At 36.7% G+C, this 16,964-nt stretch overlaps 1 protein-coding gene and 1 long non-coding RNA gene across 4 annotated transcripts; one reads left to right on the top strand and one right to left on the bottom strand.

Annotated features, from left to right (window-relative positions):
* Positions 1 to 4,364: 4,364 nt before the first annotated feature.
* LOC131168388 (protein CNGC15b-like) lies at positions 4,365 to 16,349 on the bottom strand. 2 transcript variants are annotated; one of them, XM_058127763.1, is made up of 7 exons: positions 16,273 to 16,349; positions 15,467 to 16,013; positions 7,330 to 7,542; positions 6,782 to 7,074; positions 6,255 to 6,366; positions 5,579 to 5,815; positions 4,365 to 5,391 (listed from the first exon to the last, which is right to left on the bottom strand). In XM_058127763.1, exons 1-7 carry the CDS (start codon positions 16,299 to 16,301, stop codon positions 4,714 to 4,716), a joined length of 2,109 nt encoding a protein of 702 aa, XP_057983746.1. In that variant the 5' UTR covers positions 16,302 to 16,349; the 3' UTR covers positions 4,365 to 4,713. The 2 variants fall into 2 exon arrangements, with proteins under 2 accessions (XP_057983746.1, XP_057983747.1); XM_058127764.1 differs by having other exon boundaries at positions 7,330 to 7,455.
* Positions 4,668 to 7,265, top strand: LOC131168389 (uncharacterized). Of its 2 annotated transcripts, XR_009140289.1 has the most exons (3): positions 4,668 to 5,387; positions 5,591 to 5,936; positions 6,712 to 7,265. It is a non-coding gene; the product is annotated as an uncharacterized LOC131168389 (long non-coding RNA). The 2 variants fall into 2 exon arrangements; XR_009140288.1 differs by having other exon boundaries at positions 4,687 to 5,936.
* Positions 16,350 to 16,964: the final 615 nt, after the last annotated feature.

Here is a 16,964-nt window from a genome sequence, read left to right as displayed (position 1 = left end):
TCAAGTTCTTGACAGACGACTCCCAGTGACAAATGAGGCGTCTGCATGTGTTTTGCCAGCCGACTGCCACCATTCTAAATGTTTTTTAAAAACTAAGTTATTCAGTGACAGACGACTGCCACCCTGAGGACAACCGACTACCACCTTTCTGTTTGTGAAAAATATGCATGAAATACATGGACAGACGACTACCAGAGATCCCACAGTCGTCTAGCTCGCGACAAAATTCAAATTTCTCAACAGGCATACTTTTAAAATTTAAATTACTTGAAACCCAAATTATTTTAAAACTTGGACCCTACTCCAAGTAAGCTTGGGGAACAAGCAAGAAACCTTTCCTCATCTATAAATACCCTCAAGTTACATTGTTTTAGACACCAAGTATCAGCAATCAAACTCTCTCTCAAGCACTCTAAAATTCTGAAAGCTCTTTATTGATCTCAACATCCACGAAATTCTCAAAAGCTCTGCTGACTGTCTCACTGAGATTGTGCTTCAATTGTTAATTCTCTCATCTATTAAAGGATTCCTATGGTGATAAAACTCTAGAGCTTCAATCTAAATTTCGTTCTGTGAATTTTATTGAAGTACATAGTTTTCAATCTGTACTAATCAGCTCTTTGAGGAGCAATTCTTGTACGCTTTGTTTTTAAATCTTTGCAGCATATTGATAGACGGTTCGAGTGTAGAATTGTTGGACCAAATAAGGGGATATTGTTTGGAGAATGCGGGTTCTAACCTTAACCAAGGAGTGTTGTAATCGGTATTGTTCCGTCTAGTAAAGGAACGATAATAGTGAATCCTTTGGTGGTTTTTGCCAAGGGCGAGGACTTAGGCTGTGTTGAAGCCGAACCTCGTAAAACCTTGTATTCTTCTTTCTTCCCTACTCTTTACTTTTCAGAAAAATTTATAAATTGCGTGGATGTTATATCAAACTCTGAATTATAAGTGTTTGGTTGTTAAATAGATTGGAAGTTAATTTGTTTTGGTTTGATCAACTTTGATTGTGGAAACCGAAGGGACTACGTTGGTTGATCATCCTTAACTTATTAAACTAAAAGTTTCTTTAAAAGCTAAACATTGGGAAGAAGGTTGTTTGTGGAAATTAACAACAGTACTTATACAAATTCAGCAAGTTTTTCACATTACTACAAGGCTTTTATTAAGTGATTAATTATTTTGCTTTGGTTGTGATTACTCTGATTCAAATTTGTGATTGTGGTTGAGCATTGATCATTGTTATAACACAAAAATATTAAAGAGGGAAAATATTTTTTTTTTTTAAATCCCAATTCACCCCCTCTTGGGAAAGTTATTCCAATTTCAATAATTTACATGATTGGCATTTTATACCCAAATGAAAACTCATATACATATATATAACATGGTCCATTTTATTTAATACATAAAAACCTGATTTAATATATCATTTTCCCTTACCTGATTTCTAGACTACGCTGGCAAGATCCCCGAACCAATACCTGCAGCGTTCACTTGGACCCTAAATCAAAAATCTTAGTTTAATTAAAATAAACCCCAACTGACTCAAATCTTAAGAAAAATGCTTATTTAATACTCCCTAGGCTCCATATAACAATATTCGTTAAGGAATTCCCAAAATAACTTAATTACCCTGAATTTGGGATGTTTCCCAATCCCCTCAAACCAACGATCAGCTCCTACAGCTTTGCAGAGAACAATCCTACGAACCTTGTGGTGGTTCTGGATAGTCAAACCAGGTCAAATCTGGCGCGAAATCAAAGAGAGAAGGCTGGAATATCGTTTTAAAGAGAGAGAGGGAAGAAAGTTCGTGAATTCTCTCGCTGAAACGAAGAAAACTCTATTTATAGGCAGGGCTTCATCAACGAGACATGTGGGTTCGTCGATGAGCCACCATAGGTACTTCGTCGACGAGAAGATACTTTCATCGACGAAATTCAGAGTTTCAAATTACTCTCTCGGGATTCCTTCGTCGATGAGGGACTGAGTTCGTCGACGATCTCTAGAAGGACTCTTATCGACGAAGATAGGACATTCGTCGATGAGACCTGCTGTTCCTTCTAAAATCGTTCCTTATTATCCATTAATCCATTTCTTTTATTATACTTCCTAATTATTTTATAATTTTAATTCCCCTGGTCATTACATGGCGTGAGACATATAATTTCCCAATGTCCAAATCAAGACATTTGTAGCCCTGGTGTTATCGACTGTAACCAAGAAAAGTACAAGTTTTGGAACAGAAATCAATTTTATGTTTGTTAAAAGCGTGCAAGTTTGGCTAACAGGCACATCCAAAAACATGCATGACAAATAGTTAGGTTTCTGATTATAAGCCATTTCAAAAGGTGATTTATTGTTTAGGGCTTTGGAAAGGAGACGATTAATAATGTAATTTGTAGTTACAAAAGCGTTTTCCCAATAAGGTTTGGGAAAATTGGAGTGAGCCACCAAAGCTAAGTCCATTTCAACAATTTGATGATGCCGACGTTCAACAGAACCCATTTGCTCATGCATGTAAGGGCAAGCTAAACGATGTTGAATTCCAAAGGTTTTGAATTAATTATTCAAACGTCTATACTCACCCCCCCCCCCCCCAATCGATTTGAGTGGCCTCAATTTTTGAATCAAAATTTCGTTCAACATATTTTTGAAATTGAATAAAAATAGGTTCAACATCAAATTTCAATTATAAAGGAAACACCCAAATGAATTTGGTAAGGGCATCCAAAAAACCAAACATAGTAAAGAGATCCATAACTAGAAACAACCGAGCTGGGTCCCCAGACATCGGAATAATTAACTCAAGAGGTCTTAAACAAAATGTATTGAAGCAGAAAAAGGTAAATTGTGGCTTTTAGCCATCTCACACTCATGACAAACATTTTATCTCTTATTGGTACCAACATGTAAATTATTATTGCAAAGCACTTGTCGAATAGTAACATAGGAGGCATGACCAAGATGATGATGCCAGTCTACAACAGAGACCCTAGCACCAACAAAGGCAAATGGAAAATATTGTTGAAGAGATGGAGAGAAGCAATGAAGTTTATCATACATAGATCCTTTATGTAGGATGTTCATCAAGTAATCCTTAAGTAGAAAAAGGGAATTTTGAAACTCAAAATAAACATGATTATCTTGAGCAAAATTTTGAACAAAGAGCAATTTTTTTTGTAATTTGGGGTACAACAAGAATTTTATCAAGAATAAAGGAAAAAGACGAATTAGATAAAGAGGCAGTTCCAATATAAGTTACTTTCAAACCTATACCATCACCAACTTGAATTTGATCATTGCTAGAAAAATTATCAGTTCGGATATTCAAATTACTCATGCTATTGGTCAAATGATGCATCGCACTAGTGTTGGGATGCCATTCTTGTTCAATCAACTACTGGTAAGTTTGGTTGGAGGCTAGGTTTGCTTGAGGGGTTGGGGAGGTGGGGGGGTTTGGAAATGTGGATCAAAGCGCTTCCAACAGCGGGAAGTTAGGCTTCTCACACAATTGACACCACAAACTGTCGTTGCCCTGACCACCTCTACGGTTGCCATTGAATTGAACACGCCCCCTGCCTCGAGAGGCTGATGAGTTTCCATGACCCTATCCTCCTGAAAAGGTTGCTATCTGGTGGCAACATTGGTCGAAGCTATTGGCAAGGATAGAACTTGATTATTATGCTAAATGCGAGCCTCACATGGTAGGAGTAAGGAATAAATATCTTTTTAGGTGAGAGAATTATCACGATAAGTGACCATGGAAACAAGGGAGTTATATTCTGGACCGAGTCCAGCAAATAAATACATGATAATATTGTCAAACTTCAGAGGTTGACCAATAATGGCCAACTCGTCCGTGAGACGTTTGATCGTCATGAAGTAATCAGTCGTAGATTAACTCCCTTTCCGCGTAGTAGAGAGTTGAAAGTGAACATGTACTGCTGTAGCACGAGACAGTGATGCAAAGGTAGAACTTAGGGTCGTCTAGACTTCAACGGAGGTTGTAATGAGTAACCTAGGCCAATACCTCATCTGAAAGGGAAGAATTGATGCAACTAAGGATAAGATTATCCTCGATTTCCCAAGCATCATAGGACGGGTTAAGGGTTGTAGAGTCATTAGAGGCAGTGACGATTTTAGCAAACTGCTGGATGGTGCCATCTATATAGACAAAGACCCTTTGGCCTTTGAGGTAGGGTAAAATGGTGGCTTTCCACGTTGGGTAGTTTAGACGTGTGAGTTTAGTAAGGTTGACGGAGGAAGATGGGTTGAAGGTGGGAAGGTTGGAGTCAAAAATTGATATCATGTAAAGAAAATTCACGGGAAAAAGAATTGTATGAACAAGATATTTTCACTCAAAATAAAATGAAGCATACACAAAGTATAAGATTTATAGATAAACTATCCATAATCTCCTCATATACAAAAGAGTTATTCGAAAATCAAACTATCTATAATCTCCTCCTATACACAACTTATTTAAAAATTTAAAATAATATAAAAATGCTAACAAACAAATCATCTGCTCCTATACATAAGCTATTTGAAAATCAACAGTAATAAATCAGCTGTTCCAAAGTACGCATGGCATGGCTTGTGGTGTGTCCGTTGAATTTTATCTCCAATAGACGGCAAAATGCATACTCCCTAGACAATCTCGCACTCTCCGTCAAAGTTCAAATGCCCCCTTCATCCTAGAAATTTCTGCTTTCACTCTTCCTCAGCCGTAAAATCTGGCTCCACAGGCTTCTGCAGCGATCCGCGCATGTGATAATCGCTTCCCCCGGGCCCGCTTGCAGCATACATTCTTAAGCTACTCTGCCCCAATGATCTGAAGGACGCGTCCATTCGTTCCGCCGCTGCCGGTTTGGCCAAATCGGTCGCCGGCCTCTCCCTTGCCCTGAGCTCCGCCGCCTCCGTCCGCCTTTTAAACCGAACCCACGCTGCCTGAATAAAGCATGCCGCCCAAGTCCTCCACTGGTGCGAGTAAAACCTGAACGTGTCCCGGAGCCGCTTGCTGTGCAGCCTCCGGAACTGCGACGCCACAAACCTCAAGTCCTCCGCGACGAGCGCGAAAGCCTCGACGTCGGAGATGGCTTCGACGGTACGGGTGGAGGAAGGAAGGAGGCCGGTGGGGTGGGGGTCGAGGGCCCACGGGAGGAGCTCCTCGCCGCAGAAGTCGCCGGGGCCGATGCAGGAGGAGTTGAAGAAGCCGGTGCGGCCGCCGTTGGTGGTGTAGGAATCCAAGTGGCCTCGGATTATGAAAAGCATCTCGTGGACGAGGTCGCCCTCGCGAACCACGCACGCGCCTTGGGTGCACAGAGCAGGTTTTAACCTTTCGCAAATGGCATCAAGCATTCTCTCCTCCATCTGATCAAATAGGGGTACCTGTTTCCTTTTAAAATTAATATGGTTACAAAAACGAATTCCAAAATTGAGGAATGATCGAGTTCAATCATCTATATTGATCTTGTATTCCAATTTGTAGCAATTCCAGGTCGAAATATTCAATCAACTGATCTGTTTTTTTGAACAATTTTTTTTTTTTTTTTCATTCATGGTGTCTTGAACTTACGCGGCGAACTAGATCGAGGCAGAGATGGCGCTTGATGTCTCTTCGGAGATCTACGGGAAGGCCTTCGAGAATGGCTTCCTCGTCGACTCCCCGAGTTGCGATCCATTTGTACTGCTCATACCTTCGTACACTCTGCTTCAATTCATGCGGTAGCTGCCTGTGACTCATCCATTGTTCGGTATCGGTTCGCTGAATTCTCCATTCTTCCAGTCGCACGGTTGTGGATTGGAGGTACCCCTGTTGATGGAGAATGTGCAAATGGATATTTGAATCTTGAAATAGGGAGGAAGTTGTCTTAAGATGGGTTAAGAATATTTTCAGGAGGACAAATGGGAGTTGCGGAATCTTCTAAAGACAAGTAAGCATGAGTTTTTGCAGGTGGTGTATGATGAAATAATTAGAATGTTTGGTATGTATGACTAAAATGGAATAGAAACGTATTGGAATCTAGTACTTAATTTCATTATACTTCCCATTCAAATTTTCATTTCGCCCTACCCATTCCATTCCGCAAACCAAACATGACTTAAATGATTTTGATGGTGAATTTTCTTGAGAGACATTAGACAGAAGCTAAAACCCTTTTTGTGCAGAAATAAAGTAGCCTTCCGGGTTCAACAAAAGAGCCCTATTGGATATGTAAAGACAGTAAAAAACAGTAGATGGAGAGACTTACTTGCATATTCCCAATGAGCAATGCAAAAAGCACCAGCCCAAGAATCACAATGATAATTGTAAAAATTATTTCTCCAACAGCAGTGCTAGTGAGAAGATTCTGTCCTAAAGAGCTGCGCAAATTTGCAGAAAACAGTTAATATTACCAGAACAGTAAAACTTTTTTATATAATTTATGGTCCATGAATGCAAGATGTATCAAAGAACTAACTAAACATTTGGGGTGTATGAATGAATGGAAATTAGAAGGTACAGAATCAAATTTATTACTTGATTTTTTCATGTTCTCTATTTAAATTTTTATCCTATTCCATTCCTAAGCCATCCAATTCTGCAAGATCATTGAGAAGGTGAAGGTTGTGTTCAGAGTTCAGGATCCAACAACTTTTAGAATTGAAAGAAATGAGAAATGGGTCCTTTCAAATTCCTAACGAGATTTTCTGCTGTTCTGATGACAGATTGTGCTTCAGAAACCATGAGAATGCTGCTATCTCACAAGATGAGGCGTCTAGCTGCCCCTTTAGTTACCTCAGATTCCTCAAGCCCCACCAAAAACAGTAGAAGTACTTGGTGTAGAACCTGGAGGTTGTAACTCGAAATTTCAGCGCATCAGCATAAATGCCGAACAAGAAGAATTTGCCATTTGGATCACAGAGACTTTGGATATTACTTGAGTTGAACCAGGCAGCTCTGCCAGATTCATCCATAGCACGGCAGTCAAAAAATGCATAGTTGCAATGTGGGTGCTGCAGACTGCAAACTTCTCTCCAACATTCTTCCTGCCGCTCGATCGATAAAAGGTACCAACAGGAACCTAGCACCTTCATGAAATGAATTGACTAAAAGTTAGTATTTCTGCATAATACATTTGTAATGAAAATTGTCTTAACAACCAGCCAAGCTGCAAAATATTCTGCAGTGTAGAGTTTCATCAAACCATGTGTTGTAAAGAAAAATATTGTTTAAACACAATTCAGTTTGGAAAAAAGAAAAAATCTCAGTGCCTACAAAACACTTGTAAGGCTTAATTATAAATTTCGGTCAAATGAAAAAATAATGACTAAAAAAGAACTTACATGGCTTGCCAACATGAAAAGCATCAGATTGTAGGCTGCCCCAGCCCATGCTGTTTCGGTCAGAAGCCCAGTGGTCTTTATAATTTGTGAATAGAGCGGAAAGATAAGATACAACCTTAGCAGGTACTGCAAAATGATTATGAAGCGGATAAAATTCTTTAAATGAGTTGTTGATGATCCATGTAGGCCTGGGATTGCTGCCCAAACCAACACCTGAAACATGTATATGGAAAAATAAAAAATAAAAATAAAGAAGATATCCAAAGTATATTTTAATTATAAGGCATCCAAGTATGCTATTCAACTAAGATTTGTAAATACACTGTAAGACCCTAACCAATGTTTGCAAGCTTGGAGTTCGGACTGTTGGAGTATTCCATCTCATATTGACAACATGGAATTAAAAAGGAAAGAAGGAAGACTTAAAATAGAAAGAAAGTTAGAAGACAAGGGTTAGTTAGCAAAGATTAGTTAAAGAAAGTTAGAAGGGCAGAGTTAGTTAGAAGAGATTAGTTATTAGTTTGTTTTGTTATTTGATGTATTATAAATAGGACTCAAGTCTGATGTAAAAATAAATTCATTCATTCGCAATTTAGTACTACCCTTTGCCTTCTCTGTTTTCGATACTTTTCTTCACTAAGTTCAAATTCTCAACATGGTATTAGAACCATTGCACAAGAAGCAGCAGTATCAGCACAAGCATCATTCCTCTGTTCTTGCAAAGCATACTTGTTTTCCTGCATGTAAACTTCATTTCCTCTCCTAAATCAAATTAAAAACCATACTTGCTTCCGCATATTTTCTTTCCTAAATTTTGCAATCTGCATTGCAATTTCTGCTTAAGAAATTTTTTTTTTTCTTGAGAATCCTACGTTTCTTGCATTTTCTTGAATAAATTCTTGAAAATGAGTTATGGAAACTCTCCTCTTGTCAGTCCATCTCCTGTCAATCCTTCAGATCACTCATCGAGTTCATATTATCTACATCCAAGCGACAATCCTGGTGCTTTGTTAGTATCAGAAATCTTCAATGGAGAGAACTATTGAAAATGAATGTGTATTCCCAATATGGGGGTGAATTGAGATTTTAAAATTTCTTTATATCCTTTTTAATTTACTCATTCTTAACTCTTTTCGGCTTTAGTAAATGCACATACAAAGTTGATTTACAACACAAGTTCAGCGGAAAATTAATTTAGTTATAAACTTTTATGAATGAGAGTTCTAACTTGAATACTTCTTTCAACAATTTAGTTCAACCTACCAAGATTTCCAAAACAAGATTCACAATATCAAAAGAATTCAACAATGCTTCCAAGATTTAGCATTGAGTAACTCAAAGTAGAGTTTATGAATGTAGCTGATAAAAAATCCTATATTAGTAAATTTGATTTCTCAATATGAAGCACAATTGAAATTTCCAACACTCTTACAAAAACTTAGAATTTAAATAAACTTTCAATCAATGAGTCTTGGGTGTTAACCAATCAACGTACTCCCTTATGATTTCCACAATAAATATTGATCAACCAACGTACTCCCTTTTTGGTTTCCACAATCCCAAAGTCAAATTAATTTTCAGTTTATTTGTAATACAATCCACGTAGTTTATATAAACAGAAAAATTAAATTTCAACCACGCAATTTATATGAGCTGAAAATTAAATGAGGGTAGGGAACAGAGTGAGATGTGAGTTTTACGAGATTCAGCTATACCTGCCTACATCCTCACCTTAGGCAACACACCTAAGGATTCCACTATACCACTCCTTTATGGGTAGGAGCAACCTTACACACTCCTTTGCGGGCAGGAGCAGTTTTTTACAATGCATCCTTCAACTAGGGTGGAGTCCCCTCTCCAAGCGATACCTCACGCTCGGTACAACGATTCAACAATCCTGAATCGTCAAGAAAAACAAGAAACAAATTTGATGTACAAAGACACTCTCAACAAGAGCTGATTAGTACAACAATTAAGCATTACATTATACTTCAATTCAAAATAACAATTGAAAGAATTTGAAGCCTTAGAAGTATATCACCATGAGCTTTTTTTTTTTCTTGATTGAAAGAATTCAAAATATGCTCAGAATTTGTGAGAGTTTCACAAAAAAAACTTAGTAGAGAACTTCAGAGAATTAGAGAGCAAGAGATCTTTGAGAGTTTTGAGAGCAATAGAGCTTGTTTGTTGTGTATTGTTTGGTGTAATGAATCCTTAGCCTTGGGGGGGTGGGGTTTATAGATGTTTAAACATGAGTATTTCGTGTTCCCCAAGTGACTTGGAGTGTTTCCCAAGTTTTCATAACGTTTAGAATTCAAAAACTCAAATTTGGAAACTTCCCGTTATGTTTTAAAATTTGAAATCTTGAACAGTCAATTGACTGGAAACAAGGAGTCAGTCACCTGGATCATTAAAACACTGAGAATTTCAAAGACGGCAATGAGTTAGTCGACTGGGTCATTATTAGTCAGTCGCTTGGGTCCTCTCAGGTTCTCTCAAAATTAGTCTATTTTCATGTCAGTCGTCTGGGTAAACTTTGTCAGTCACCTGGACAGACAAAAAAAACTGATTTTTCATTTTGTTTCCAAATTCTTTTTGCTCTTTTGCTTTCCCCAAATTAATTTAATACTTTTGAAAAAATATTTTTTGGAGTTTTTCAAAATATGTTCTCTAAGTCATTGAGTTTCCTAATGAGCTTTAAATCCAATCAAATCATCATTTGAATGAAGTACTTACATAGAGACTCTCTTAAGACTTTAAACACATTCTAAGCTTGGAGTCTTCATGCTTTCCATTTGCTCGAGTCTATCTACCTTTTGAGTTTCAATTCTCTAAGATTTCATCAAATCATCTTTGAACATCATGCTTTCATGTTCTTTAAGCTTTCATTCCCTTTTTGCAGTCTTTACAATGAGTTTCATGTTTACTTGAACTTGAGTTTAAAAACCTAATTCCTGAAGTATCATCACTTTCAACAAAGCATGCTAAATTACCTTTTATTTGTTATCATCAAAACAAGATTAGTAAGTCATGTTAGGCCAACAACTATGTTGCATGGAGTCGTTCGATAGTCATTGCATTGACAGTCAAGAACGAGGTACAATTTATAGATGGTTCGATTGCTTCTCCCTCTACTGATCAACTTGTTAAACACACATCATGATTAAGGGCAAATAATCTGGTTCTTTCTTGGTTGATGAATTCTATTTCAAAAGAAATACGAAATAGCTTGTTGTTTGTGGTATCTGCTGTTGATCTTTGGAATAAGCTTAAAGTCAGATATCTCATGAGTAATGGACCAAGGGTTTTCCATTGAGAAATCTTTAAGTTGCATCAGTCAGGGTGTTTTTTCTGTTACTGAATATTTTAGTACCTTTAAGACTTTTTGGGACGAGTACATTAACTATAGGCCATTTCCAACATGCACGTGTGGTAAGATGGCAACATGTACTTGTGAACTTTTCAACTTTCTACAATTCAAACAACAATCTGATTATGTACTCAAATTCTCGATGGGGCTATATGATTCTTATGCCTCTATCAGAAACCATATGCTACTAATGATTCCATTACCAAGCATGTCCAAGGTTCTCTCTGCTGCTTCAAGAAGAAAGTCAAAAGTAGCTTACAAATTCTGCTACATATAATGAGACTCATGCTTTGATGGCAAAGCAATTCAATCAGCAAAATTTCCAGCCAAAATCTTTCAAAGACAAACCAGAGAAATCTGCCCTACACTGTACTCATTGTGGCTATAATGGTCACACTGTGGACAAATGTTTCCAACTTCATGGTTATCCCCTTGGCTGGGATGGACCAAAGCGAAAAAGAAATGTGGCTTTTGCTCATGCTACCATTACAACCCAGAAGTCTACAATCAAAATAGTAATGAGCAACAAAAGTTTTGTTTCACTCCAGAGGAATTTAATAAACTAATAGCATGTGCAAATTCAGCACAGCTAAATTCTTTCAACCAGAATAATGTCCAACCAGCTGTTAACCTTGTCACCACCTCTCAATTTTCTGGTAAAGTGCAATCTACACTTAAACCAAATTTAATTTCTTGTTGTAATTTGGTTGCTTCTAAGCCAAATTCCAATTTATATTGGAATCTTGACACAAGTGCAATAGATCATATGATCTGTTCACCACTTTTATATCATTTTACACCTAAACCAACTAATGCATCCATAAATCTTCCTAATGGTACTACAGTTCCAGCTCCCATATTGGCACTATATGTCTCTCAAATTCCTTATTTTTACATAATGTCTTCTGTGTTCCTCATTTTTCATTTAATCTACTATCTGTTCCAAACTCACTAAACAATCTAATCTTTCTCTTACCTTTACTGCTTCTCATTGTCTTTTACAAGACCAGTCAATGGAGAAGATGATTTTGATTGTTCTTGAGAAAGAAGGACCTTACAATCTAACTTAAGCTTCATCAAAAGCTAAAACCTGCAATTCATTTCAGTTTAATTCTATATCTTTTGCTTTATCTTCTACTCACAAACAACTAGATATATGGCATTGTAGATTAGGACATGTATCTAGTTCAAGATTACAATCACTCAAACAGATTGACTATGCTATCACTTTTGATTATTCAAATGTTTGTGACATATGTTCTTTAGCAAAGCAAAGAAGGCTTCCTTTTTCTGTCTCACAAAGTAATTCTAATAAAAGTTTTGATTTGATCCATTGTGATATATGGGGTCCTTTTGGCACTACTTATTCTGGTTTTAGATATTTTTTAACTATAGTCAATGACTTCACAAGGCATACTTGGGTATACATGCTTAAAGCTAAATCAGAAGTGCCATCTTTAATCAAAACTTTCTATAAAATGATAGCAAACTAATTTTTTTCTTCTGTCAAAGCTATAAGGTCTGATAATGGACTAGAATTTTTACTTTAACATAAATATGGTATTTTGCATTAGAGAAGTTGTGTAAAAATTCCACAACAAAATGGTGTTGTGGAAATAAAACATCAACATCTACTGAGCACTGCTATAGCCTTAATGTTTCAAGAAAATCTACCGTTAATTTTTTGGAGTGATTGTGTGCTTACTACAGCACACATAATCAATAGAATTCTCACTCCTCTACTTCAAAATAAAGCTCCTTTTGAAAAGATTTTTAAAAAAACACCTAACCTTTCTCATTTAAAAGTTTTTGGCTGTCTTTGCTTTGCATCAACTTTAACTAGTCAAAAATAGAAATTTGATCTAAGAACCACAAAGTGTATATTCCTAGGATATCCTTTTGATATTAAGGGTTATAAACTCATGGATCTAAACACCAATAAGATAATTGTTTCTTGGAATGTCATATTCCATGAAACAATTTTTCCTTTCCAAGTGTTACCACAAAATCCTAAAAATCATTCCTTTATGTTTCCTATTTCACAAACCTTTTCAGATTCACCTTCCACCAGTTCATTCTTCAATTCATATCAAAATATAGAATATGCATAACCTCATAATAATTCTACTACTTTCTCTAAACCTCATGCCCATGTTGAATCACACTCACCTACATTTCCCTCTCCATCCAATATGGTTCCATTATCTGCTTCAACTAACCCAGAAGTTCTACAACTCAAAAAATCAACCAGAATTAAAAACAAACCTTCATATGACTACTCTCAAACTAACGGTAATTTCTATTATCTTCACCCTTTTCTCTCTACCAGTAGACTGTCTACATCACATAAAGCCTTTTTAACCTCTACCAATAACTCTCCAGAACCCAAAACATACCAAGAAGCTTCTAGACTACCTGAATGGCAAGCTGCCATGCAAAATGAAATTAATGCTTTGGAATTGAATAAAACTTGGGAGCTTGTTATTCTCCCTAAAAACAAAAAGACTATTGGTTGTAAATGGGTATTCAAAGTGAAATATAAAGCTGATGGCACTATAGAAAGGCATAAAGCTAATTGTTGGCTAAAGGGTATACTCAGCAAGAAGGCCTAGATTTCTGTGATACTTTATCTCCTGTGGCCAAAATTACATCCATTTGATTACTACTTGTTGTAGTTATAGTCAAACAGTGGCATCTCCATCAACTAGATATAAATAATGCTTTTCTGCATGGTGATTTACATAAAGAGGTATACATGGAATTACCTCCTAGATTGGCAATCCAAGGAGAACAGAAAGTTTGTCGACTTTTAAAGAGTCTCTATGGCTTAAACCGGGCTTCTAGGCAATGGTTTGCCAAGCTATCCAATGCACTTATTTCCTGTGGATTTGTTCAAGGTAATTCTGACTATTCTTTGTTCATTAAGAAATCCGATGGTTCCTTTATGGCCTTATTAGTTTATGTGGATGATGTGCTTCTAGCAAGTGATGGCATTCAGGAAATTGAAAAGTTGAAGTCTTTTTTAGATAAAAAGCTCACTATTAAAGACTTAGGACAGCTGAAATACTTTCTTGGCTTGGAAGTTGCAAGGTCCAAAACTGGTATCTCTTTATGCCAACGAAAGTATATACTTGACATACTTGAAGACACTAGTTTAACTGGATCCAAACCTGCTGCCTTCTCTATGGAATCTACCCTCAAGTTATCAGCAAATGATACCAATTTATATGAAGATCCATCAGGTTACCGAAGACTTATTGGCAAATTACTTTACCTAACTCTCACTAGGCCTCACTTAGCCTATTCTGTACAAGTGCTCAATTAATTTTTAGCAAACCTTACTGCCAGTCACCATCAAGCAGTTATTCAAGTATTGAGGTATCTAAAGGCCACTCCGGGGCTAGGTTTCTTCTTCCCATCCTCTTCAAATTTTCAATTAAAGGGATTTTCAGATAGTGATTGGGCAGGCTGTGTAGATACTCGAAGGAGTGTCACTGGTTTTGCAATTTTTCTTGGCAACTCATTGATTTCATGGAAATCAAAGAAACAAGGTACCATCAGTCGTTCATCTGCAAAGGCAGAGTACTGACCCCTTGCTACTACAACATGTGAAATTCAATGGCTTTTGTATGTCTTACAAGATCTGGATATCAATCATTCACAGTCCACTTTACTATATACTAACAGTAAGTCAGCAATGTCCATAGCCACAAATCGTATTCAGCATGAGAGAATGAAACATATCTAGATTGATTGCCATCTTATTAGAGAAAAATTGTAGCAGCATGTTATTACACTCTTCCATATTCCATCGAGATTACAGCTAGTAGACAAATTTACAAAGCCCCTCTGATCTCTTTCTTTTCATCATAATCTTCGCAAGATTAACATCATTAACATCCATGTTCATCTTGAGGGGGGTGTTGGAGTGTTCCATCTCATATTGAGAACATGGAATTAAAAAGGAAAGAAGAAAGACTTAAAATAGAAAGAAAGTTAGAAGAGAAGAGTTAGTTAGCAAAGATTATTTAAAGAAAGTTAGAAGAGAAGAATTAGTTAGAAGAGATTAGTTATTAGTTTATTTTATTATTTGATGTATTATAAATAGGACTCAAGTCTAGTGTAAAAATTCATTCATTCACAATTCAGTACTACCCTTGCCTTCTTTGTTTTTAAAACTTTTCTTCACCAAGTTCAAATTCTCAACACGGACATTGAATTTGGATTCGTTTGGATAAAAAAGAATGCAATACAAAATTATTTTAGGTTTCATCCAACTCCACACAAATCCAAATCTAAGCTCCAAAACATAGGGCAAATGATTGGTTGTTGAAGATAAATCGCAGATAGTTTCAAGGTCATTGCAATATGTTCATTTCTAAGTTGAATAATATGGACAGACTGGGGATTCAGTTTCTTCCCACCAAACAGACCCCATGGCTTCATTTGATTGCTGAAGTAACATTGCAAAAGAAATCCAAGGTCCAACTCATAATAACAGAACAACAGAGAAGATAGTTGAAAGATGCCTACTTTTATTTTCTTTTCTTAACGACTCCTTGCAGTCAAATGAAGTACAAGGGCCATGATAATAGCCCTGGGAAATTCCTAACACTTGGCCCGACAAAAAATGAAATATCAAAGCTTTTGAAGAAACCCAATTCATATTAGAAAAACTACAACTCAATCCGAAACTAATTTCCATAACAATTCTGAAAATAAAGGAAGGGATAAAATGCTAGGATTAGTTTTGGTGTGTCAGCATACCTGAGGAAGGGGTACAGCAGCCAAAAGATCAAGCCAGAACTCTTTGAGAAGGTATCTTGAAGCTATCTTTGAAGGATCTATTACCAGCTCTCCTCTCCCAAAAACACGAGACGATGGAGCGACGTAACCAGTGTGAAACCGAACATAAATCTGAATCATGTAGAATGCATCAACCATCGACCGTGTGACAGTGAGGGCTACTTCAAGGGATGAACACAGATCAATGCACATATGTCCCTTGACCCCTGGCAAGTAAAAATAGAGTGGATCCACAAAGAGAGAAATCAAGCATGCTACTAAGAAGATTTTGTTCCATCGGCTTATGACAGGTCCCCGAGGATCAAATATCTTCTTCTGCAGTCCATCATAATCCTCAGAGAAGACTCTTGACAGTTCCCTTTCCTGCAAGGACTTATCTATTTCATCATTCCGAGCATTTTCCGAGCATGGCTGAGGTATTTGCATTGCACCAATCTTAAGGATGGACATAAATTCATTTTTCCTTTTGGGCAATTCAAAGCTAGCAGTCTCAAGATCATCCTGAAATCTGAAAAGTGGTATAACAAGAATTTTTGAGGGAATGATTGTATGAAAAACATGAGCAGAAAATTGTCCCAATATATGATCATAAAATACATTCTAAAAATCAGTTTTGCAGGGAAACACTCGCAAGAGAATGGAATAAAAATTATCATTTGATTTCTACATATTTTTCAGTCAATCTTCATTCTGTTCCATTATGAAAACCAGAGTATAAATTATTACCAAAATTTAGAGTATTCATTGAAAGAGATTGCAGAACAAACCTTACAGATTTTGAACGAGTGAAAGCCATGGAAACAAGGTAAAAAAAAATATGAAGAAAAGTGCTTCAACTTCAGTCTTCTCATATTAGGAAATGCTAGTTATATAACCAGGACTTTAGCCAGCACTTTATGATTATGAGGAGACAATGAGATGAGAAAGCTTGTCCACACAAATCAAGTAACATTGCCGTGCTTATTTTACTGGGAATCATGTGAAAAGAAAAGCATTATAACATTGAGAGGCTGAAATCTGAAAGTACAGTTTCCCTTCACGAGGAATTCAATTAAAAGCTGTGAGCTTCATTATCATTGATTCGTTGAACTCCAAATGACTCATTTTGTGGGTGTATTTTACCATCCACCAATCAACATCTAAAAGGCAAATAAATGGTACGTTCAAATGAGATCCAAACCCTAGAACTACCCACAAGAAATTTCAACAAAGCAGTGCAATTTCATGAGACCCGTGTGCAGAAAAGAGCATAATTATGATGAGAAATAGGATTTTAGAAGGAAAAAATCACTTGAAAAAAGCATAATTAAGCTTCACTGTGGAACTTGGTTACTGGATTTGAAAGAAAGGAGGGATGTGGGTGGCAGTTATATTTAAATTTAGAAGAAGAAGATTGTAGATTAAACGGGAAAAAAGAGTTTTGTTGAATGGTTTATTAAATTCAAGACTTAAACTTCAT

The sequence above is a fragment of the Malania oleifera genome, chromosome 11 (genome assembly GCF_029873635.1).
Source record: "Malania oleifera isolate guangnan ecotype guangnan chromosome 11, ASM2987363v1, whole genome shotgun sequence".
NCBI classification, from domain to species: domain Eukaryota; kingdom Viridiplantae; phylum Streptophyta; class Magnoliopsida; order Santalales; family Ximeniaceae; genus Malania; species Malania oleifera.
The sequence above is the reverse complement of the archived record's forward strand: the minus strand, read 5'-3'. Positions and strand labels throughout refer to the sequence as shown.

Excerpts from the sequence above, each read along its gene's own strand:
- LOC131168388 (XM_058127763.1), bottom strand. The coding sequence starts at position 16,301 with ATGGCTTTCACTCGTTCAAAATCTGTAAG. Across the intron at positions 16,014-16,272 it reads ACTCGTTCAAAATCTGTAAG|ATTTCAGGATGATCTTGAGA; the intron begins GTTTGTTCTGCA and ends ACCACTTTTCAG. Across the intron at positions 7,075-7,329 it reads TTTTCATGTTGGCAAGCCAT|GTGCTAGGTTCCTGTTGGTA; the intron begins GTAAGTTCTTTT and ends CATTTCATGAAG.